This window comes from Vulpes vulpes, unplaced genomic scaffold (assembly GCF_048418805.1).
Source record: "Vulpes vulpes isolate BD-2025 unplaced genomic scaffold, VulVul3 Bu000000626, whole genome shotgun sequence".
In the NCBI taxonomy this organism is placed as follows: domain Eukaryota; kingdom Metazoa; phylum Chordata; class Mammalia; order Carnivora; family Canidae; genus Vulpes; species Vulpes vulpes.
In genome coordinates, this window is record NW_027325669.1 from 580,527 (window position 1) to 606,234 (window position 25,708).

General features: G+C 34.5%; 1 protein-coding gene across 1 annotated transcript in view; it reads right to left on the minus strand.

Moving 5' to 3' along the window:
• LOC112912724 (low-density lipoprotein receptor-related protein 1B-like) overlaps positions 1-25,708 on the minus strand; it is a 1,003,376-nt gene that overhangs the window by 577,192 nt on the left and 400,476 nt on the right. The window contains exons 6-8 of the mRNA XM_072745081.1: positions 10,648-10,870; positions 7,185-7,356; positions 4,523-4,666 (exon numbers count right to left, since the gene is read on the minus strand). Coding sequence (XP_072601182.1) covers positions 4,523-4,666; positions 7,185-7,356; positions 10,648-10,870 — 539 coding nt within the window. The remainder of the gene's footprint in view (positions 1-4,522; positions 4,667-7,184; positions 7,357-10,647; positions 10,871-25,708) is intronic.

Genomic DNA, 25,708 nt, shown 5'->3' on the forward strand with positions numbered 1-25,708 from the left:
TTTTTCTTTACATCTTAATTAGAATGTTAGAGGTTGATGCCTTCTGCCAGTAACTCTGATGTATAACACAGCCCTTACCAAAAATGAAACAAAACAAAATAAAACAAATACAAAAACCTCAAACAAACAAACAAACAAACAAAAAACAATTTCCCAGTTTAAAATGCCAGAATCAATGTAGCTTTTTCAGCAGAATGAATTGACTCCTTCATATTTTCATATGGAAATATATGCCAGGCTCTCCAATGGCTAGAGACATTGACTTAGTTTGTAAACACTTTGAAAAATATATATATATATCAATTTGAAGAATATATATAAAAGGAAAAACATTCTGAGTTTTATTAATAACTGAGGATACATATTATTCAATTACAATTAGATAACAGTAACATAAGTGAGATTCTTAGCAAAGTAAAATAACTAAGCTATAGAAAATTTGGAAAAAAAAAAAAAAAGAAAATTTGGAGAAAAAAGGGAAAAATGATTAATTACTCATAGACTCAACATCCTCAATATAAACAACATTATCAGTTTATATATTTTCTTTCTTTTGTTTCTTTTAAAATTAATGTTATTGACTTCTAAATGCATATAAACTGATATTTATTATATTTTAATACATAAAGAGAAAACAAATTTCATGTACCTGGCACAGAATTTAAAAACATATTTCCGGAACATTGGAAGGTATGCATGTGCCCTAAACCTATCCCCCACCCCTTCTTTTCCTATTCCCTTTTCATCCCAAAGACGTCCAATATATTGATAATTTTATCATGTATTTGTCAAGTTTTAGTACATGTTATATGTACTTGCCAACAGAAATTGTTTGATTTTGCATATTTGAATTGCATATGTGATTTCTTCTGTGAGTTTTATTCTGATTATATTTGTAATATTCATCCATGGTTGTTGTAGTCACTCTTCACTTATTTTCAGTTATGTTGTATTCCTTCATGTGACTATTTCAAATTTAATTTATTTTTTTAATTTTTGAATGTGCAATTAATTACATAGGACACTCACTTTTATTATTTATTTTTGTAATATTTTATTTATTTATTCATGAGAGACACACAGAGAGAGGCAGAAACATAGGCAGAGGGAGAAGCAGGCTCCCTGCTGAGGATCCCAGAATCATGACCTGAGCCAAAGGCAGATGCTCAACCACTGAGCCATCCAGGTGCCCCGACACCCAATTTTTATTGTGCTTTTATTATTAAATCTTCGCATCAAAATTATGTTCTATGTTGATCTATTATTTTAAACTTTATATTAATTCTGTCAGTATGATCAGTATAATATATGATAATTTGTCAAACTGTTCCCTGGTTGGTTTTATCTTTTCATTATTATAATAATAATACTGAGATAAGCATGTTTTATTCAACCTAGCATTTTACACACTTTCTTAGATGATCTCTAAGTATACACTTCTAGGAATGGAATCGCTGGTAAAGAATATTAACATTCTTCTTCCTCATTGCCCTCACATCCTCTCAGTGTCCACCTACTTTTGAGAGTTTCTTTTAAAAATATTGCATATTGGGGATCCCTGGGTGGCGCAGCGGTTTGGTGCCTGCCTTTGGCCCAGGGCGCGATCCTGGAGACCCGGGATCGAATCCCACGTCGGGCTCCCGGTGCATGGAGCCTGCTTCTCCCTCCGCCTGTGTCTCTGCCTCTCTCTCTCTCTCTCTGTGACTATCATAAATAAATACAAATTAAAAAAAAATAAAAATAAATAAATAAAAATATTGCATATTGTTTAAAAGTAGTGAAGATTTATTTGAAAATTAACATTTTCTACCAACTCATATGCATAAATATTTTTGTTTTTAAAAAATAGGAATCTTAAAAAAATTAAAAATTAAAAATAAAAATAAGGATCTTTAAGCACTTTAATACTTCATTTTAAAGAAATGATATTTTTTAAAGTCTTCAAAACATTATTTTCAATGACAGCATCATATTCCCTGCTAGAGAGGTAATACAATGTAGTCAGCTGTTTACCTATTGCTGGATATTTAGATTGCATCTGGGTTTTTGTTATTATAAGTACATTTAGAATGAATTTCTTCAGTCAAAAGAGGAATCATTTCTTAAAGAATACTGTCAATTTTATGTTTTTTTAAAAATATTTATCTAATGTCTTCCCAATAGTGACATCAATTTCCAATTCTATTAGCAATGGATAAGAACACTAGTTTCACCATACCCAATTATGCTAATGTTTATTTTTAATTGATGTTTTCAGTGGTAACTGGTAAATCTGGTACTTCAGATACTTGGTTTAAGGTATGTGTATATGCGTGTGCTTCATGTTTTCTTTTTTAAAGATTTTATTTATTCATTTATTTATTTAGTATGAGGGGGAGAGGCAGAGGGAGAGAACTTCAAGCAGACTCCCCACTGAGCACAAAGCCCCAAGCAGGGCTCAATCTCAAACTCCTGAGATCTCAACCTGAGTCAAAATCAAGAGTCTGATGCTTAACCAACTGAAGTATGTATATGCTTTAAATAAGAATCATCATTTTTCCCATTGTTTACTTAAGTCACTTACTTTAGTCATTCAATACCTACTTTAAAATTTCTTCTGGTGTGTTTTCTTATACAATAGACAATTGAAACTAAAAGTTATAATTTCAGAGACTCTCATAGAGCAATAGACCTGGTTTTAAGTACCTATAATAAGATGTACTAACTCAAGTTTGGAATATGGAAATAAGAACACCTTTTGCTACTTCTGTTGGTATTCATCCGAAGGAGAAATTGAATTTTTCCACAATAGTGTTCTTCCTTTGTGTATATCAAGTGGCAAGCAAGAGGGTGTTGTTTTGTTTTGTTTGCCAATAGGAAACGATCAGTTGTGACATATTTCTGGAACTAATAGTTGTGATGCAAGTTGAGGAGATCCCTGGATATCAGTTAAAATGGTGTATCTTTGAAGTTACCATTACCATTTATGACTTCCTGATGCCCTGCCTTCCTATTGTGGCAGGTTTCCAGTTTTAAGCCAGGGTAGTTCAATGGTGGTTTTGAGGGATGTTCTTAGGACTGAATCTAGAAGCTATTGCTGATTTTCACTGGCTATGTGAGCACCTATCTATTTGGATTTAATCTTCCCACTTAAAGTGACTAGAATTGTCTCTCAATGTAAATATACCTCGATTGATGGACTACATTAAGGGTGATTGAAGTTTATGCAACTGTAATCCTGTTTTCCCCCCAAACTTATATACGTAGGTATGCATGCATGCAAATATGTATGTATAAATGTGTATGATTCTATTTTAAATGATGTGCCACTACTTTTCAAGTGTTAAGCACACCAGTTGAAAGGCTGGTTACACACACACACACACGCATGCACACATACAACTTCGCTCACCTTGAGGCTTCTAATTCTCAGTTATCCAGAGGCTCTCTTAAACATGAGACTCAGCATTTCATACAAAGTTAGAAATGAAAACAAAATACCAATACATATATTTATCATTGAGTCTTTGGGGTTGTTGATTTAAAAATGTTTGTACTACCATTTAGACTTAAATTTTAACAAATTTAATAATCTAAATCTCATAGTCCTCAGGAAGTACATGACAAGAAATTCATGTCTCATTAAGAAATGGTAAGAGAGTGACTAGAGAGGGGATACTGACAGAAATAAAAATACATTGCTATAACAAAATGGAGACATAATGGGCACTGTAAAAAGCAGTCATCATAACTTTAAAGAATATGGTATTGGGGGATATTCAAAGAACAACAGTCTAACACATGGACATAATTTCTATAAGGACCAATCTACTATACTTGATTATGAAGACCCCAAGCAAAGACTTTAATTTAACTAATTTGGGGGCAAAAATCTAAATTTACAAAAGTCAGGTATAAAATTATTTATTGGCTTATTTAAATAAGGAACAACTAAATTATTCAGCATATTTCAAAAACAAAACAAAGATATGTCTAACTGTTAGAAAGCTTTTCAATAAAATTGTTACACAGATTGATATTTCATTAGTATAGCTCCAGTTACCTGGAAAATTAAATAATGAAATGAATTTCACTCCCCAGTGATGCTGGATAAGGTGAAACATTACTTAATGTGGATTTCTGTTGGACTAAACAACACACCTATTACTAGGAGCAGCTTCTTAGTTTAGATAAGAGAAAATATGGTCAACCAATGATTCAGGCTCATTAAACCAAAAACCTTCTTTAGGGAATTAAGGAAAGGATCTTTGAAAAATATTCCCTTCTGAAAAATTTCCTAGTGGTCCATAAATTTAGTGACTCTATAGCCTGATTCAATTTCTCATTCACATCATCACAAAACAAAACAAACAAAAAGCCGTAAATACTGATAAAAATGGCTGGTACATTTTGCAGGCAAATGTCACCTGTTGAAAACTTATTGCTGACTTGATGTTGCTAATTAATACGAAAACAAACAAACAAACAAAATACTATTCTGAAGCAGTAGCTGCTGGCCAAATGTTTTATTTTAACAACATACTTTTGCACGACCTGCCATCACTTCCCAAGTTGAAGCCCGTCCTGCAGCGACAGGTCCGTGTTTTGTAACTGCTGCTGAGCAGACAGATGTGTGAGCATCCCCCTGGCATTCCATATGTATCCACTTCACACGCATGGCCTCTGACTACAACAAATAAAAAACAGCACACTTAGAAACTATCCAACGATAAGATAATTATGTGCATCGGTATGTTGAAACTTTTGCAGCGCAAGAGGGAATCTTATCAAAAACCTTTATACTCAGCTATTTATTACCATAATCAATTGGAAAAAAAAGAGCTTACACCTCATAGAAGAAGAAGTAGGAATTTGCCAAAGTCCTCCTCAGGCTATGTTTAAAAACACAATTCTGCTTTTATACTAATTTAAACTGTTTACACGTAGGCAAAATAAGCAACGTGACTTTTTTAATGCATGGTTGGTGTTCTTTTTGAAAATATGTATTTCTTATACGTGTAAAAGATGCTGTAACGATACCCCCAGGTTAGGTAATTAAGCAGAGAAAAGATTTCTTTGGAAGTAACCCATTATATGGGCACTTAACCTAGAAGAGATATAATTCAGTAACTGTCTTTATTGAGAAGTGCTGAAACAGTTTTTTTTTCCCATCAGTTTTGAGTTCATTGCCATTTTGAGAATTGTACCACAAATCGAATGTATGTGTGAGTGTGTGTGTGTGTGTGTGTGTGTGTGTGTGACTGTAACTTTTTAAAAGGAGGAGGCTAGTTAATATGTGGACATTGAGAAAAAAAAGGAAATTTCATGAGTGTAGAAGTTAGAAAGGGAAAAAAAAAGGGAAAGTACCATATGAAGAGAATGAGAAAAAGATGAGTTAAAGAAAAAAAGGCTTGGTAGGAATGTAAGATTTTATATACTATTGTAATTATACTTCCTTTTGATCACCACTTACCTGAAATTGTGACAAATAACATAACAATAATTTTCTTTTAATAATAAAATGATTATGCTTTTAAAACTTGTGCCATGTTTGTTTTGTATTCTTGATCTTTCTAAATGAAAAGATCTCTGATCCCCTACCCTTGTCCCCCAGAGTGTATTGTGAACACAGTAGCCATAGTGATTCCCCTAAAAAGCCAGTCATATCATGAGACTCCTCTGCTTAATACTTCCTAAATATGCGACATCTCAATAAAAGTATAAGGAAAATGGTTTACAATAGTTTATAGGGCCTTATCCATTATGATCCTCCTTCATTTCTCCAATCTCATCTTCTACTTCATTTTCTTTTTCACTCTGTTGAGTGAAAGACACACATGTGTCCTTGTTGTTCCTTGAAAAATTTAAGCATTCTCTTCCTCATGGTCTTTGTGCTTGCTCTTCTCTCTACCTGTATGTCTGTGACTCACTTTTTCAATTATTTCAAGTCTTCATTTATTTCATTATTTCAGTGGGACTTCCTCTGACCACTCAATATAAAATTGCAAATCATCCCCATCCCTGAGACTCTGTTTTATTTTTCTCTAGGGCACTCAACATCTTCTAAAATAATAATAACTCACCTGGTCATTTTAAAATTATGTTTTCTCTACTAGGATACAAGTCTCATACTGGCAAGAATTTTTTTTTTTGGCTGTTTTTTTTTTTTTTTTTTTTTCACTGCTGTAATCCCAGTGTCTATACAATAGTTCCTGGCACATAGTAAATGGTCAAGAATAATTGGCAAATAAATAAATCCTAACACCAAACTCTAATAAGGTTATTTATAGAATTCCAAGTTTAAATTTACAGTGAATGGATTTGTGACAATACATTGCCTCAACAAAATCTATGTTAATGTTTAAGTAATTCTAAGTCAGTTTCGAAGAACAGAAAGATGATGAAAATTTGGGGTTGGTCATTCTCATATATTACATTATTTTTTTTTTGTTTTTTTTTTTAATATTTTATTTATTTATTCATGAGACACACAGAGAGAAAGGGAGAAAGATAGGCAGAGGGAGAAGCAGGCTCCCTGCAGGGAGCTCCATTGAGGGACTCCATCCCAGGATCCCAGGATCACACCCTAAGCAGAAGGCAGAGGCTCAACCTCTGAGCCACCTAGGCATCCCGTTTCATTAATCCATAAATAATTGAGTGTATATTTTATTAATGAACAATCATCACTAATCTACTATGCAAAAATAGCTAGTTTGTGTTTTTAAGAAATACTTAGAAACATTATAGACTTCTCATTAAAAGTTACTTTTTAATTAACTTATATTAAAGAATAATTATGATAGGTTAAGAGACAGGAATGACTACTACAAAAACTGGATAGATACTGTATGAGAGTCATCTGATTTGAAAAGTCTCCCAAAATGGTACAAAAAAAAAAAAAAAAAAAAAAAAAAAACCTTAGCATCTAAGCATCTGGGCTTCTTGTCTACATACACTGTGATTGAAAGCTCTTTCCTGAATCTAAATTTAGCCATCATTTCAATTCTATGGTTGTAGAAACAATTCACTAGGAACTGAACAATTTGTCACTTAGACTTGTGCAGGGAGTGCTATTCCATTTTATCAAGCAGACATGTACACTTTTGCTATCAAGCAGAGAATTTATGACTCACTCATTTTAACTCCATACAAAGCACAAGGACCATATTCCCATTCAACCCCCATTAAGAGGTCTTGTGTCTTACCTGTTGGTTGAGTTCTTTTTTGATAAATTCTGATTCCTCGAGCATTTTCCATTTTAATTAATGAATGAATATCAGTGCCATTAAATCGATTTATCCTTATGATATCGAAGTTATCAGAATTGGTTGCATACAAATAGTCTTCAAACACAGTTATACCATAAAGATGTCTGACCTATATGGAGGGGCAAAAATAACTATGATTTTTAATTATGCTGCTTTCAACTTGAAAGGAAAACTTATTGCTATTTACTACTGTGGAAAATTCCCACAGTAGGAAAGTCACACACATATTATCATTTATTTTTTCTCAAAGAATGAAATATTTCACCAATTTAATTTTTTTCCCTCTGAGAAGAAAATATTATGCAGTAGTAGATGAAGCAGTTCCAAATGTATGGAGAATTTTATTCATGATTTATTAAGAATACATGTATAATAGCTACTTTTCAAAGGCAAGTGAGAACTAAACTTCCAAGTATATTTATTTAATAAGATGTTTATGGCACTGTTATATAAACTTTAAGATGTTTTTATAAGCTGCTTGTTCATATATTCAGGAGATACAGAATCTAAAATTCTGGTTGTGTAAGGACTCATGAGAAAATATCTTTGATAATTTATTTCATAAGTTCAATATTATATATATATATATATAAACACAAGTTACATTTCGACAAATACTTGTCCTATCATGGAAAATAATAAAAATGAAACCTCATGTTTGGCATAATTGTAAAAAAAAAAAGACAGCACTTTACTCAGAAATCACATATGTTTCTAAAGCCTATTCATAACAGAAATGGAACTAATTGCTTTGCTATCCATGACACTTTAACAACATAATTCTCTTTAGCAGAGGTCCTGGGGATTGAATGGAAGAATGAACTTCTTGAAGTCATGGCAAGCTTCTAGTAAAGCAGAGGAAGAATGAGTTTATTGATTTTCTCATACAAATGGCTGCATGCTAAGCACAATGCTTTTGGGTATTCCTCGTATTACATTTACTTTAAAATGGTTCTGTGTCAGGGTAGGGTGAGACTATCATTTGATTTGATATAGAGATTCTGTTGAAAAAAACTGTCACAATTCTTTGGCCTTATATTGCACTTTTCATATAGGTTTGTAGTTAAGAGAATTTGAAAAGGTATGTGTGGTTTGACTCTAAGTATTTATTATTTATTTTTTGTTTGTTTATTATTTATTTATTTAAAGATTTTATTTATTCATTTCAGAGAGAGAGAGAGGATAACATGAGTGGGGGAGGGATGAAGGGAGAAGTAGACTCCCCACTAAGCGGGGAGCTTGACTGGGGCTTATCCCAAGACCCTGATCATGACTCGAGACCAAAACCAGACACTTCACTGACTGAGCACATGGTGCCCCTCACTGTAAAATTTTTTTATGGAACAGAATTATAAAATTTTCTATTTTAATCAGGAAATTGTATCAATATTGTACCTTAAGCAAAAGCCTTAGATTTATTATCTCTATAACCCTACCTGACTCATAATTACTATCTCTTGGCCTCCTGTGAATTGTAATTAAAAGAAGCCTGGCTCTTGCATGTTTTGTTTGTTTTGGGTAGGGGCGGCATGAGGGTTGGTGATCATATCTCATTTCTTCACATCTAGGTTAGAGATGAAAGATAGGAATTTATGAGAAGAATCATTCCATGTTAAAGCCCAAATAATATATTCCTATGGAAGGGTCATTCCCCTGTGTACCTATGGCTTGTGCACAGGTGCTCTGCCAGAGAGGAGGAGTAGGGGTGTCATGTGTTTATTTACTAATATCATTTCCATATAAGCTGACATCATAGTCACTAGGTATATCTAAGCCCAAATTTGACTTGAACAATACTTTTTCTTATAAAAATTGCAAATAAACTGAATTCCTCCATTGCAGTTAATCTCATGCATGTATTGACCAAAGTTTGGAGCCATTCATCTGGGAGCATGTGGTTGTGGCATACTTATATTGCTATTTACATAACTGCCGATCCACATGCAAGAAAGAAAGCATAGCCACAGAGGGGACAACTGGGCAGGGTAGAAAATACAATCACATAGTAAAGATGAACTTGTACTCACTGTCCCTGTTCCTTCCTTCAGAAGAACTTGTTCCCTATAAAGTAAGTACACTGTTGCCTGCTACGCTACTGCCCACACAGATGGGAGGAGCATAGAGTGGTGGAGAGATCTTTCTGCTTATAGCCCAAATATTTAGAAAAATTTATCTATGTTGGGCTACTTAGTGGCAGAGCAAGCATATGTCTAGGGAATCAGAAAAAAAAATATATATATAGGCAATAGAAATGAAAAAAAATAATTAAAAAACAGATATTAGAAAACTTTTAAAAAGTAGTCATAAGGAAAATAATTTGAATTTCTTATCCTTATTTCAGAATTTAAAATTGTAATTATATAGGTAAAAAGAAGACCCACCACAATTATTTTATAGATTAGATCCTCTAAAAGTCATAACTAAGTCTTTCCAAAGAAATCAAATTTTTCAGGACAGACAAAGGTAAGAAAGAAATAACTGGCCTCATATCTAAGATCAGACACTTAAAAAATTTTTTTTTACTCCCAGATTAGTGCATTTGTTTGTCTGCAAAGGAAGGAAAAAATAATTTCATTGTTAAAAACTGATTAGAAAAGAAAGATAACTTTAAGGGATCATTAAATAATATTTTTGTCTTCGATTGCAAAAGAAAGAAAAGGGATTCATGTATTTCAGCTCCATAGAATTAGAATCTTACAAGAAATTAATGTAATCATGGAAGCAAACTTGAATTTCAGAAAGTACACTACTAAATAAGCTTATTTCTACTTAGAGATCTCCTTTGAGTGTCTACTGAGTGTTATCTGCAAAATCACGTAATTCAGCAAGAGAAAAACTATACAGATGGGAAAGATCTTGACCTCAGTGACTTTCACAGAGTTCTCATTCTAGGAAGTACTTGAATATATCAGAAGGCAAAACTTAGTCGAACCTATGAAAATAATAAAAATATTTTTGTAAGCAGGCATTCGCTTTTCTTAGCAAAATATCTCCAAGGCCACATGAGAGAGATGATAGTCTATCTCCTTATAAATAAGCTATTTAGTTTTTAGTTAAGTTTTACTTTTAATAGGTCAAAACATCTGTCCAATTCTAATTTCTTTCTTAATAGTATGGCACTTTTGTCTTTGTTTATGGTTTTATTTTTGTTGGTTTTTGTTTTATGTGCTTTGCTTTTAATAGAGCAAAGGAGGAAGTAAGCAGCATCTCTGATATTATGGAATGCACTGTGAAAAGAACATTCTCCCATATAGGAAACTCATCACATTTTTTATGACACTTTGCAGCTTGACTTCATCAGAAATTTTCAACATTGCAATTCAAATTTTGGGTCTTCTTCCTAGTAGGATACCATTCATTTTATTACCTTAGCTGCATTCTCCAACAAAATTGTACTTACTTGTCTGCCTTGAATGATAGTATGTCTGTTTTTTCCTTGATAGTCCACTACTTCCACATAGTCCAAGTAAAGATCTACCCAGTAAACCAATTTGTTGACTAGGTCTAGTGCCAGTGCAGCTGGCTGCTCTGTCTTTGAATCAATTATCCTTGTTCTGTTCAGCCCATCCATGTCACATCGCTCCACTTTGGCCACATTCCCGTAGTCAGTAAAGAAAAGTTTTCTGTTGAAAGAAAACTAAATGTTAAAGTGGAGGGGGTGGGGGAGCATATTCAATAGAACCATCTGTAAAAAACAGAACTTTTCCTTCTAATTTATTTCAGTGGTTACATCTGTTAGCTTCCCATAACCATTTCCATATAATATCACTCATAAACAGAGAAATCTGCTAATGAATATTGCAGGGCATAAGGGAGCAGGTTAACCAACAACTGTAAAATTTCCCCAAAATGAATGATTATGGTGGGTTTATTATTGTATTAGGGGAAATGTTTCTTTAAGCCTCATAGAGCCAATACACATACACTACAGGAATGCAGGCAGCCCATTTGGTATAAGCTTCAGAAGTGAGCCAAGTCACCAGGCCAGGGCACGTGAGCTCTCTGGCTTTATCTTCAACCTGCTTTTCAAATTGCCTAGTAATGCCTGTCTCCTATAAAAGCTATTATGTGAAGCTCAATGATGCTATGAGTGGTAGAGAATAGCAAACCTAGAATGGAATTAAGCAGATGGAAAAGCAAATGCGGTGTTTATAGCAGTGGAAATAAAATATAAATAACCGCCCCTCCCCCCCCCAAAGAAAAACTAATCCCAAATTCTCCCAAATATTCCCAAATCACAAAATTTCATAAAGCAAATGCAGGTCATTTCTCCCCATTTTCTCTTTATTTTAAAGAACAGTCTAAAAAGCAATGTTGACCTCTGAGACCAAATAAAATAATTCTTCCGTGAAGCACTAACAGTGTCTATCAAAGTTTTAAATACCTCCAACACCTCAGCGTCTAATATTTGATTAGTATTCACTATGTTTAGTAAACACAAATCAATTTCAGTTAACCTGACAATATTTTAACAAGATTACCTACTCAGGAGACTAAATTACATTTGTAAATAGAAGACTGTCTTGCCTTGACTTAAATACAATCTCAAGAATAATCTGATTTACAGCGACTGAGCAACATTAAGATTATCTAGAGTATAGAATATTTGATTTTACAAACTTGGTGAATTAGTTTTTAGTTACTTTTCTCAACATCCTTGCATTATCTAACAGTATGGGGTATATTTCAAGCTAAAAAGTATTATTTAAACTTCAATTTAGCTCTTTCTCCTGTGGGAGATTTTGACTAATTTTTAAACATTAATGCATATTGTTCTGTAACAGTATAAGCCAGATTTTATTCTGAGAATATATTTCCCTAAACATTCTTGAAGGACTTATTTATCACAATAGGTTAAAAATCATTTTTCAAGTAACATTCTATTCAGGGCAAGAGCTTTTCTATTCTAGCAAAGAATAAATAAAAGGACTTAGATTGTTTTATTGTCATGCTTAACGTTCAAACTTCTTCCCCTATGCTTTTACCCGTTCTCTCTTTTCCTGCTTCCATCTTGTATCTTCTCTTTCTTCACTTTAAATCAATTTGTTCATAGCTATTCCAAGTTAAATTACTATAAGGTGTACCTAGTTTTCCTAATTCTTACTGCAGAACACAGCCCGCTCTTTCTTCCTGTGATTTGAAGCACTCATTTTCATGCCTTACAAAAATGTCTCTCCTTTTCTAGTTTCCTTTTCTGATTGGTCCATTTCACAGAGCTGAAGAGATGCTGGTGCATGGGTAGGTTTGGGTACAGAGAGTTGGAGGCTCTGGCACACTATGGATAATGTGATATGTATAGACAATGCATAGTGATATAAAGCAGGTGATTGTACCCAACTGCATGGTGTTAAAGAGGAAAGATGAGTCTGGAGTCAGAGACTTCTAGATGACTCATCTCAAGATGACTTAATTACTTAATGTGATCCCAAAGGGGGAAAAAAAGAGAGAGAGAAGTGTCCAAGACCAGAATCATGGAGGTGTACAGTTGGAGAAAGAAAACCAAATAAAGATCCGAGGCCATGTTCAAAGAGATCACACAGACTCTCATAGAAATACCGTAAAACTGCAAGCATCAAGCACCCATAGTCATACAATTACATACATGTTTGGTTTGGTTTGGTTTGGTTTACTTGTTTTAGTATGTTTAAGCTTGGTTTAAAATCTCTTACTACTGTTACAGAGAAAATCTTCATTCACAGGGCATTCTCTGGTTGAGGTATAGTCGTAGTATAATTGGAAACAAAAGCTAAAGTTCGTATCTAAAATCTAACTAAAATTCATTTGCGATATAAGTATGGCTGGGTTGAAAAATCACTCTTTTCTTTCCTATAAAATATCTTTCCAAATCTTAGAAACATAAATAGTACTTTGTGATCCCATTATCTCACTGATCCTCAAATGTGATGTAGAAGGGGCACGTTATTTTTATTTTACAGAGGAAATAGGCTCAAAGTCCACATGATTAGCCACTACCAGAGCCATAACATGAATGCTTGTCATGCTTTTAGTTTTTAACTTATTATTCTGAAGTAATTTCAAACTCAGAGAAAAGTTGTAAGAGTAGTAGAGTGAACACTTATGCCCTTCACTTGGATTCCTCCATTGTTCACCTTTTGTCCCTCAGGCTATTCCTGGTACTGCCTAACACTGTGACAGCAAATTGCTAACATTGTGACCTGTTATATCTAAAAACTCCAGCCTGCATCTCCTAAGTGCAAGGACATTCTCTTGCACAACTACAATACACCTACCAATCAATAATGTTAACACTGATACAATATACAGTTTTTATTCAAGTTATGCCCCTTGACCAATAATGTTCTATATGGTCAAATTTCCCTTTTTATCTGATTTATAGTCTAATCCAGCATCATATGTTGCATGTAATCTTTTTTTTTTCTCTAGGCTTTTCAAATTCTGAACAGTTTTTCAGCTTTCCTTTGGCTGTTCATGATGTTACCATTTCCGAAGAGTAAACGAGTTGTTTTAAAGAATACCTTTATGTTGAATTTGCTTGATTTTTCTTATAATCATATTATGTTTTGCCTTTTGTACTGAAATGCAATAGTTTTATACTTTCTAGTTACTGCCCCTGGGCTTGGAGACTATAGGTGAATCTATGCTCTACCCCAGAAACTCCATAAAAAGGAGCACAGATGGTAGTCTGTAATCTCACTTACTCCACCTTATTCAGTATTTTCTGAACAATTAACACTCTTAACTTCCAGGTTCTCAGATACCCTTTTACCATCCTCTTCTACCAGGAACCAGTTATCTTACACAGCTTCAAATACAGCAGAGCCCCCAGTATAGTGCTATGTTTAACTCATGGTGGATAGTAGAGACAATTCCAAAATCTGTCCTATGTCCCATTCCCTTGTGATTACAATATTATCATTTCTTCTCTCCGTGTTCCTTCCTGCGATGTCAATTATTCTCTAACATGCAAAAGAGATTAAATCGAGATTGCTATTCTCATGTCCTTCACTTATTTTTTGAATGGCATTCTCTTTGATTCCTACTAAAACAAAAATTTAAATTAAAATAAAACAATATTCCAACTACTGTCTGTATTTCTATGACATGTTTAACTACTAGTACATAAAGGACAGCAACATTTCTTTCAAATTTTCAATTATTCATCCAGTTCATTGTTCAGATTCAGCATCTATAGTAAATATGAGTTTATTATTTTGATTCCCTTGTCTCATCATATATGGGAAACTGATTTTACCTAACATCTTTGTTGATTATATGAGTAGCCCTGTATTACTATATATATATATATATATATATATATATATATATATATATATATAAAGTTTTATACAGTTGGAGATAGTAAGAAACTTTGAGTGCTGTTGGTAAACTTGGCTGACATAAATCAAAAGTCACAAAGGGAGCCTTCACAGACAGTGATGGAGTACTGTGCTTACAGAGTTATGGCTCCAATCATCCCTACACTTTGAAGCAAAGCAATTGTTACAGGTACCGACATTTTAAAACATGTATTTTATTTTCTTTAGCTGATAAAATAAGACTTACTTTTGCCAGTGATATACATTTTAAATGATGCTCCTATAGCTTATACTTTGTCCAAACAGACAAAGGGGAATTTAAACACATCAGAGTCCTGTCCGTATCTTTTAACTGAATAGTCAACCTTGGTTTTGAGTCACATTCTTACCCCTACCATTTTGGTTATAGTTTCATGATGGAATTTAGAAATTTTCAGAGTTCTCACAATGAAATTACCTACTGTTCATTTTAACAGCTTAAAAGTGAGGTTACATAGCAAGATTTGAGTTAGGGAATAGATGAGAGGGGAGCAAGACATAAAACCAGTAGGCCCTATATTCCCAGATTAAAAAACAACAGCAACAAAAACTACATTGTTCTGATTAGGGCCTAGGAAACCATCCATGTTTATTAATCATGTGTTAAAGTAGGTAACTGCATTTCTTTACATTTTAGAAAAATGATATGTATTTTCCTTGACAAGGATTGCATTAGGAATTTCATTTTTCTGTATTATTTTTAAAATAATTGTATTATTAAAGTAGCATTAATAGTAACACAGCTTTTTTCTTCCACTGTTGTATACAAAAATTGAACAAGAAAGCAATTTTCCACATTATATAGAGTAATTAAAGTACATTCAGAACTAAAGTAGGAATATTAAATATTTAGCATTGCAATTCTAAAACGCAATCGTAAATCTGAAAGAGTAATGAGTCTTTGGAGTAAGAGGTTTAAATTCAAATTCTATTAGGTCTTGCTACTTAAGGGATGTGGATGATAAACAAACTATTTTCTCTGCCTAGCCAAGGCTGTTCAAGACAGTTATTTATTGATTTTTACTTGTTGAGGTTTTTGCTTTCATTGTTTGAAAAATCTCTCTCAAACTTGGTTTTCAGTTCATACATAAACACACTGAAATTAAACTTGACATACAGACTCCACCTCTCAGCTGGCTACTCTATATTCTGGAAATATTCCCACTAATGATTCCCTCAGAAGTATACATATATTAGATATGTCAGTCAATGTGGCCGATCCATTCAAAATCCTTATTTACCTAAACCTGCTCCACCTAGATAGTGTTCCTGAGAGGGGCAGACTTATGTACCAATAGCATCCCTCTCCTTCCTATTTACAGATAATCAGACAAATAAAGAATATGCCATAGAAATGAAAACAAATTGTAGGCTCAACTGAATCACCAAGATCCCTTCTCTCAATATTCTAAACCCAAAGGTGTGAAGGTACCAACTGGGCAGCTGTGCTAAAATGGGTAAGAGGAGGAGGTGGGGATGGGGATGGGGTCAATGAGAAAGGAATACTGGAGATTGTATAGAAAAACGGGATGAAAAGAGCCATGTAATCCTTGAGTGAGGAATTTGTCAGGACCCACAGAGTCCATCTTGACTTCTCATCCTTATTTGCATGCATATGTTAGATTTTCCATATCCTCTCAGGAAACCTCTATCCGTTGTAGCTAGCTTCAGTGGGTTTCTATACTTAGAAGCTAAAGTACCGTGAGAAAGCACTACATTGTCTAATGTTCTATTTTAAGATTTAGATAATTCTTGTTCTGAAGATATTGGACAATCAGAAATAATACCACTTTAGAAAATATTTCATATTGAAATATTAACTCTAAATGAAACAACCAGTGGGAGAAAATGTTTGCAAATGATATACCTAGAGATTAATACCCAAAATATATAAAGAACTTATACACTTTTAACACCAAAAAAAATCTGATCAAGAAATGGACAGAGGATCTGAATAGACATTTTTCCCAAGAAGACATATAGATGGCCAACAGACATGAAAAGATGCTCAAAATCACAGATCATCAGGGAAATCAAATCAAAACCACAATGAAATATCACTTCACACCAATTAGAATGGTTAAAGCCAAAATGACAGAAAAAAATAACAAATGTTGGAGAGACTGCAGAGAAAAGGGAACTCTTTTTGGTCGGAATGTAAATTGTTACACACACTGTGGAAACCAGTTTGGAATTTCCTCAAAAAATTAAAAATAAAAATGCCATATGATCCAATAATTCCACTGTTAGGTACTTATCCAAAAAAAAAAAAAAAAGAAAAAGAAAACATTAATTTATGAAGGTATACACACCCTTATGTTTATTGTAGAATTATTTACAATATTAAAGATATGAAAGCAACACAAGTGTCCATCAATATATGAATGCATAAAGATGTGATATATATATACATATATATAATGGAATGTATATACATACATTTTAAATATTTTAATTATTTATTCATGAGAGACGCAGAAAGAGAGGCAGAGACAAAGGCAGAGGGAGAAGCAGGCTCCCTGCAGGGAAGCCAATGTGGGACTCGATCCCAGGACTCCAGGATCACGCTCTGGGCCCAAGGCAGATGCTAAACCACTGAGCCACCCAGACATCCCTGTTTATATAATATATAATGGAATATTTCCTGGCCATAAAATAGAATGAGATCTTGCCATTTTGGATATTAGGGATAGACCTAGAGGGTATTATGGTAAATGAAAGAAGCCAGACAGAAAAACACAAATACCATATGATTTCACTTACAAATCTAAATCTAAAACAAAAACAAATGAACAATGAAAACAAATTCTCCAATACAGAGACAAATTGATGGCTGCAGGAGGGGAGGTGGATGAGGGGCTGGGTAAAATAGATAAAAGAGATTAAGAGGTACAGAATTCCACCTAGAAAATAAATCAATCATGGATATTGATTATAAAAAAATAATAAATATTAGTTTTTTAGGCTTTCCTTCCATTTGTTTCCCATTTTCCATATACTAAGAGCCAAGATTCCACTCAGCAATTAATAAACCAATCACTGTAAAAGGGGAGTGGTTAAAAAATAAAAGTAGAGAGGGACACCTGGGTGGCTCAGTCAGTTAAGCATCTCTCTCTCTCTCTCTCTCTTTTAAGATTTTATTCATTTATTTGAGAGAGAGAAAGAGAAAGGGAGAGAAAGAGAGAACACGTACAAGCAGGCAGAGGGCAGAGGAAGAGGGGGGAGCAGACTCCCCACTGAGCAGGGAGCCCAATGTGGGGCTTCATCCTGGGACCCCAGTATCATGACCTGAGCTGAAGGGAAATGCCCAACTGCCTGAGTCACCCAGGCACCCCAGCAACCAACTCTTGATTTCAGTTCAGATCACAAACCCAGGGTCATGAGATCGAGTTCAGTGTCTGGCTCCATGCTGGGTGTAGAGCCTATTTAAGATTCTCTCTCTTCATCTCCTTCTGCCATCCCCACTCTGCTAGCATGCACATATTCTCTCTCTCTCAAAAAGAGAGTAGAGAAATAGTAAGATTTGCACATTATTATTTTTTATTATTATTTTTCTCTTTGTCACATAGGCACTTCATCACCATTTAACATAGATTGGGACATGGTGGGGAAAAAACCCCAAACCTAAACATCTTTCTCTGGATTGTCAGTCCTGAGGGTAGACACTGGCCCTATTAGCAAGAAAAAGGCTCGTCCAACTTGACTTGCTTATGACCCATAACTTCCTCTCTTCTCCAAGAAAAGAACCACGTGGTTTATGTTCACTCACTCATTCCTGCTACCCATGGCTCAACTGCAACTGTCAAATATGCCTGAAAAATAATGACACAGTTGGCTTCACATTTTGACTAGCCAGAGGCTTTATTCTCAGACTGTAATTGGAACTCTTATAAACTCATCTGTTTCTAAGATAAAATCTTTCAACATTGTTCCCCCTGTTTATGTAGTTCTCTGCTTAAAGTGTAGTGCAGCATTAATTTCCATCCATTGATATGACCTCCTCTCTTCCTACCCAAACCCTTCTGACCTGCCCTCTGAAACTCCTACTCCATGATCACAAATGCCCCAATATTCTAAGTCTATACTCTTTTTTTTCATGGTTTATTTACTAATTTATTATTTATTTATTTATTTATTTATTTATTTATTTATTTATTATTTTTTGTGAATGTATTTTTTATTGGTGTTCAATTTGCCAACATATAGAACAAACCCAGTGCTCATCCCATCAAGTGCCACCCTCAGTGCCTGTCACCTACTCTTAATGTTCTTTCCAATGTGTTACCTTTTGAAACTTAGCAGCTCCTGAGGTCATGTTTCTTAGTACTCATTGAAAATGTGGGCTCCTAACAAGATCTTGAGGGGTAGATATAAAATCACTGCCTTCCTCAATATGAATTCTGGATTTTTATTTTCCTTTATCTTGTAACATCTCCTACTTTTATGTCTCACAAATAGCACCCATCCTCAAAGAATCATCTGCCAATCTTTGATTTTCTTAAAATCTCATTATTTTTAAGAGACAGCTCTAAGCTTTCTTTTGGACTACTCTGAATCAGGGAAGTATCTAGAAAAATGGTTTCACAATTTTCTCCCTTGCTTTTTTGACCTCTTGTCTGTGTATGACCTTTTATTTCCAGTACACTTCAACCATAAATTTCCATCGTGATAAACAGTATATTATCACCAGAAATTTTATCTCCACTGAAAGAGATACCCTGCTTCCCCCCCACACACATACATACTAGACCATCTTATTCTTCCATCTGGCAGTATGTTTTCTATCTGTATTGTGCAGGTACTCTCACTATAATAACTCTTTGATCTCATTGAGACATTGTCCCCACTGACCCTCTCCATTCTCTGCCCATCAGCCAACTTTCAGATTTTATTTCTCATTTCTTTTCCACTGTTCCCAGCCTTCTAATTCACTCCATTCCACTTCACTCCACTCTCAGAGGATGATCTTTCCTCTTATTAGAGAAGTGAGAGCACATCAAAGAGCAACTCAATTGTTTTCTTACAGCCCCAGCTAAAACCCATCTACAACTACATTAATCATTAATTCCCCACCCTCTCCTTTTGTAATACAGAAGGAAGCATCCTCCCATCTTTTAGTCCAGTACAAAGCAAACACAGATACTCATCCCATCTCCTCTGAAACTTGTCTTCAATGATTCCCACTTCTTTCTGCATTTTTAAGCTCTCTTTTTCTACTAAATCTTAACCTTCAACCTATGAACTTAGTCTATTATTTATCATCCTGAAACAAATCTTTTTTCTTAACTTCAAACCACTCTCCATGTTTCGTTTGCATCTAACCTTCTCCAAATAATTGTTCAGGCAAGATGACTTTTTTTTTTCCCCCTCAACCATCCTTATAACACAAGGATATATCCTCCAACCTCATCATTCCACCATTCCCCTGCCTTTTTTTTTTTTTTTTTTTTTAACTTACAGAGGTTCCCAATTACTTCCATGTGGCTAAACCTTTCTCAGACCTTTCTACTGACCTTTCTATAGCATCAGACCAAGTTAATCCTTTTCGATTTCTTTTTTCTCTTAGTACTCTCTTGGCATTCTTCCTACCTGACTGCTTTTTTTAGCTACTTTTTCCACCTCCGTTTTCTGTATCAAGTCCAGGATTCTAAAACTGGAGTTTCCCAGGTTCAGATGTGGAATCTCTAAATTTTCTCATAGAAAAATCTTTAGTTTCCATGATTTTCATCAATGTTCCAATAACTCTTTTATATTCTAACCTATCTTCTGAGATTCTAACTCATAAATACAGTTGCCTTTTGGATATTTGCATTTAAATTCCTTTAGCCGGGGATCCCTGGGTGGCGCAGCGGTTTGGCGCCTGCCTTTGGCCCAGGGCGCGGTCCTGGAGACTCGGGATCGAATCCCACATCAGGCTCCCGGTGCATGGAGCCTGCTTCTCCCTCTGCCTATGTCTCTGCCTCTCTCTCTCTCACTGTGTGCCTATCATAAATAAATAAAATAAAAAATTAAAAAAAATAAATTCCTTTAGCCACCTCAAATGTAACACATCCAGTAAATTATTCTTCTTTCTTAGCAAATCTATCCTTTCACTTTTCTCCACTTTGGCGAATGGTGTCATTTTCTACCCAATGACTCATTCCGAAAACAGGAATCCATCCTCCATAACCTCTACCTTATCCTCTATATCTAATTCATCACCACATCCTGCCACTTCTAGATTCAAAATATATCTCAAATCCTATATTTATTTCCTTTTCTGTTTCTCTCTTCTAAACCAAGTCACCATTATCTCTTGCCTGGGGACTTACATCTCATCTGTTTCTTGTTCCTTATAAACCACTCTCCTCAGAGTTGCCAAAGGGATCTTATTAAAATGGAAGTGGATTATGTATTATAAAACCCACCTATAGCTGCTAATAGCTGTCAGAATAAAACCATGTATTCCTGACATTAACAATGGTGAGCATGACCTAGTCTCTGCCTATCTCTCCAGCTCATCCTCTGGTATATTTAGACACTTCCAATACCTTTGCCATTTTTCAGTTTCCTAAACAATCCATGTGTTTTCTTCCATTCTGCACTTCACATATCCTGTGCCCCAGTCTGGAAAGTAATTTCTGTCATGGTACTTCAATCTTGGCTTTAGATTTCAATCTAAATGTCAATTTCTGTGAAAAACCTTTCCTGCTTTTCCAATATGTTAGGTCTATCTGATATAATCTCATGTCATTCCATATTTTTTATAACACTCTTCTTTATCTTACTTGCATAAAAGATACACACACATATACACACACTGTCTATGTTTAAGATCTGTTTACTAAGTAGACTATAACCTCCAAGAGGACAAAGGACATATCTTCTTTATTCAGTATTGCATAGTTAGGAACTAGTCATATGTCTGCCCATTTATTCAATTTCCTTCCTTCCTTCCTTCCTTCCTTCCTTCCTTCCTTCCTCCTTTCCTGCCTTCCTCCCATCATCCCTTCTTCCCCACTCCTCCACACACAAACACACAGTCACAAAGGTTATGGACTGACTTCCTCATATTGGATAATAAAATCTAATACTCATCTTCGAAATCCAGTTAAAGGGGAAAAAATATGGATCAGGTCATTGTAGCATAAGAAAATAAATTAATTCTCCACATTATCCAGGATAGCTCACTGGAATTCTACTTTGAACCCAAATCATTAGCTAACACTATTCCTTGGCCTCAGATTGACTGCACTGTCCTTTATGCATATAGTTCCCTTTGGAGAATTTGTAGGGATTAGTGAAGGGTTCATGGTAAGATTCAGTTTCCAGTGCCTGGCCAATTTTCAGTTTTGATGGCATTTCCTCAGCATTCTTTTCTACTTATCTACAGGTACCAGATGATAACACTCGGCTGTATTGCTAAAAGGGTCAAACTACGTATATCTAGTACCTAGCAAAAGCTTGCTTCTTTGTTTACTTTAAAGTAGGATATTTAATATAATAAACAAGAATTTTAAGAGTATTGCTGTCTTTGAGTAGTATGGTTTGAAAGTTTTAGGAGATTAGGCAAGGAGATACTAGTTTGGTGGTTATGCATTTGTATAGGGGCTGAAAATGGAAAAGAGAGTTCAGGAATATTTGGGATCTTAGTCAATAGGACTTGATAATTAATTGGGGACAAGGATGAATAGAGAGTAGTATTCTAGTATAATAACTTTCATAAAATATATTTCTTGACTATAATGTGTCTTCAGATTTCTCTCAGAAACTCTACCTGTCTTATAAGATCTCAAGGTATTATTCCATTTAATATGAAGAATGGATTTTACAGTCTAGGCATATTAACTTCATGACCAAGGGCAATGCTATCTTAGGAGTCCTTCAGGGGTCAGTTTGCAGGATGTCAGTCCTCAAAGGCTTATGCTCAATATACTTGATTCATGTGGAACAGTAAAATATTTGCAGTAATATATTAGATGTCAAAAAGTTGCTCTTTGAGATATGCAGAGATGTATAACCTAATTTTAGCACTTAAGGAAGTCTTATTGGTTTATGAAGGCATTTTTTGGAGCTGACAACACAGATGGCTGTTTCAGAAAGTGACTAAGGTAAGTATCCATGAAGTTGTGGACTGCTGAATAAATCTGGTCCACTGCTATGCTAATTGCCAGTTACCCAAACCATCAATTTCTATTTTAAATTCTTATTAAATGGAGGAAAGACAGCATGTAGAAAAATAAAATTTTACTTAAACCACAGTTTTCCCGTATATTATTTATTGTTTATACTTATGCACACATCTCAGTTTGCTGTTGGGATAGATTGTGCAATAATATTGCAATGATGATAAAATCATATGGTTATACAGATAAAATAACAGTGTAAAAAGATAAAGATTTCTTTGTTCAATGTTCACTTTCCTAGCTGTGAAGGGCAGATGTACTTAGAAAAAAAATAAGCCAAAAGGTCTGTAAATCAATAACTTCTTCATAAGGGATTTTATCCAAATTTCTTGGCTCAGTTTTAAGCAGAAATGCAGGATCAGGCTTAGGCTAAGTGTAGTTAAGACTGCAGAGGCCATGGGATGCTGGGGTAGCTCAGTGGTTGAGCATCTGCCTTTGGCTCAGGGCGTGATCCTGGGGTCCGGGGAACGAGTCCTGCATCAGGCTCCCTGCAAGGAGCCTGCTTCTCCCTCTGCCTATGTCTCTGCCTCTCTCTCTGTGGCTCTCATGAATGAATAAAAAAAGATTGCAGAGGCCAAATGAAGCTAGTGAAATAAACAACTGTCCTCATTGAGTTAGAAAAACAAGTATTTTTATAATTGTGAAATGCTTCTAGACCAGGGGTCCTTGATCAAGATGAGCTTCAGGGGTTACATCAACAACTAATTGTGTAGGGCAGTGCAAATTGGCTGGTATGCAAGTAAATACTGTATTACCTGTAGTACTACAGGTGCACTTTTTTTTTTTTTGGTGAGAGTTAATAAAAAGGTAAATACTCATGTTCTCAAGTAGTTATTCTTAAGTATTATCAGACACAATAATCACCTGGGGAGCTTGCTGAAATCTCCAATTCATATAATCACTGTGGTGCAAGTTTGGACACTATTTTTAAAAAAGCTAAATATGCATTTGCCCTTTGATCCGACAAAGTCTATCCCAGAAATTTATCTTTAAGAGACATCTTTACAAATAAGAGTCCATGGATGCACTATGTTATCACCATAACATCATAATAGCAAAATATTGAAAATATGTTTGTATCTAATTCTCCCTTCTGTATCCTATCCATTCTTTCTTTTCAGAAATATTAAGTTAGCATCTACTATGTTAAAGGTTCTGGGAATACAACAGGGAATTCAGAGGCTTGCAGCCTGTGCCTCTGGAGGGAATAGGAAGCAAGATCTTTGAAGATAAACGTACTTTACAATTTATAAATACTTAAGGAAGGTTGGTAGGATAGCTCTGCTAATTATTAATTGAGAGAAGTAGGTCTTCTAACAAGCTCTTGTTAGTGTCATGGCCAAGAATTAAAGATGGTAGGCTATTCAATAATGGTAATCTTGTCCCAATCTTAGTAATGTCTTGCATCGAGGCCAATTATTTTTTCAGAGAACAGATTGTTTGAATCAAACCCATGTTAGAATTTTTTTCCCTGGGAAATTCTTAAGTTACTGTTTGCTGCTCAGTCTTCATCTTTTTTTTTTTCCTTCTAATATCAGTGCCTATGATATTTAGCTTTACATGTCAATTTCACAAGCTAGAGTGTCCAGTGATTCATTTTAACACTGACCTAGGTGTCACAGTGAAGATGTTTTATATATATGATTGACATGTATAATCAGCTAAGTTTAATAAAGGAGATTATTTTCCATAATCTGGGTGTATTTATTCTACTTAACTGAATAGTTTAAAAGCAGAACCAAAGTTTCCATGAGGAAGAAGAAATTCCACTTGTGGACTCCACCATCAGCTTTGTCCAAGACTTTCAGCCTCCCCTTTCTGACTGCCTGACCTAAACATTTTCTTCTAATTAGCTAGCTCCCACAACCACATATCAGTCCTTACAAGAAATCCATACATATTTATGAATCTTGCTGGTTCTATTTTTCTGGTGGAGCTCTGACTGATACAGTGCCCAAAAATTATTTAGAAGAATTCCTCTCCATTTTCTGAGAATTTAAAACAGATATTTGACAGTTCAGATAACTGGTAATTAGCATAAGAGTGAACCGGATTTGTTTAGCAAGCCAAATTGAGAAAGCACAGGTCCTGGGGACCTATTTTAAAGCCCTAAATCCAGCCACGCTAAAATCAGCACTGCTTGTTTTATTTAGTGACCTGAGCCATTAAATTTCTCATTTTGCTTAAACTGGAGTTTTCTACCATTTGCAACTGGAGAATTCTTAAGTGATAAATATCCATAGTTAAAACAAATTGTAACTGAAACACATTTCATTACTACAGGAAGAGAAATAGAAGTCAAATGTTCTACTGACAACAAATGTATTGAGCAAATGCTGCTTATGAAAATCAGCAATTTAAAAGAAAAATATGAACTATTATAAGGTAATTTTATTTGTCTTAAAAAGCTATGTGAGTAATCAATGATTTGATCAATGGCTCAGAAAATTCAGAAGTCTAAAAATATAATATTTGTAATTTCCTCAATAAATGCTTCCAACCTTTATTTTGCCACAGGAAACAGCAAAAGTAAAAGAACAAAGTTCATATTCCATTATGGATAAAAACAATGAAACCATTAGAAATATATAGAATTTCCATCTGCCAATCTGTTTCAAATATATGTATATATATTTGAATATATATACACATTTATCCCATAAGATAAATTAACAAATAACAATTTTTAGTTATTTGCCATAATGGGTTTTTACCAATTTGAATTAAATTGTGAGGTAAAAGTGTTTCTAAATATTTGTAGAAGAAAGATGAAAATTGTGCAGTTGAACGTAAACAAGATAGTGACCTAGGGACCAAGGCTTCATGGCCTAATGCCCAATTGGCTGGTGACCAGGATATTCTAAAGAAATTGTATTATCCACCATGAACCTAATGAGCAGTCTCTGACATTGATAATCTTTGCAAAATACAGAATGCACAGTTAGGAAATTCAGTTTGG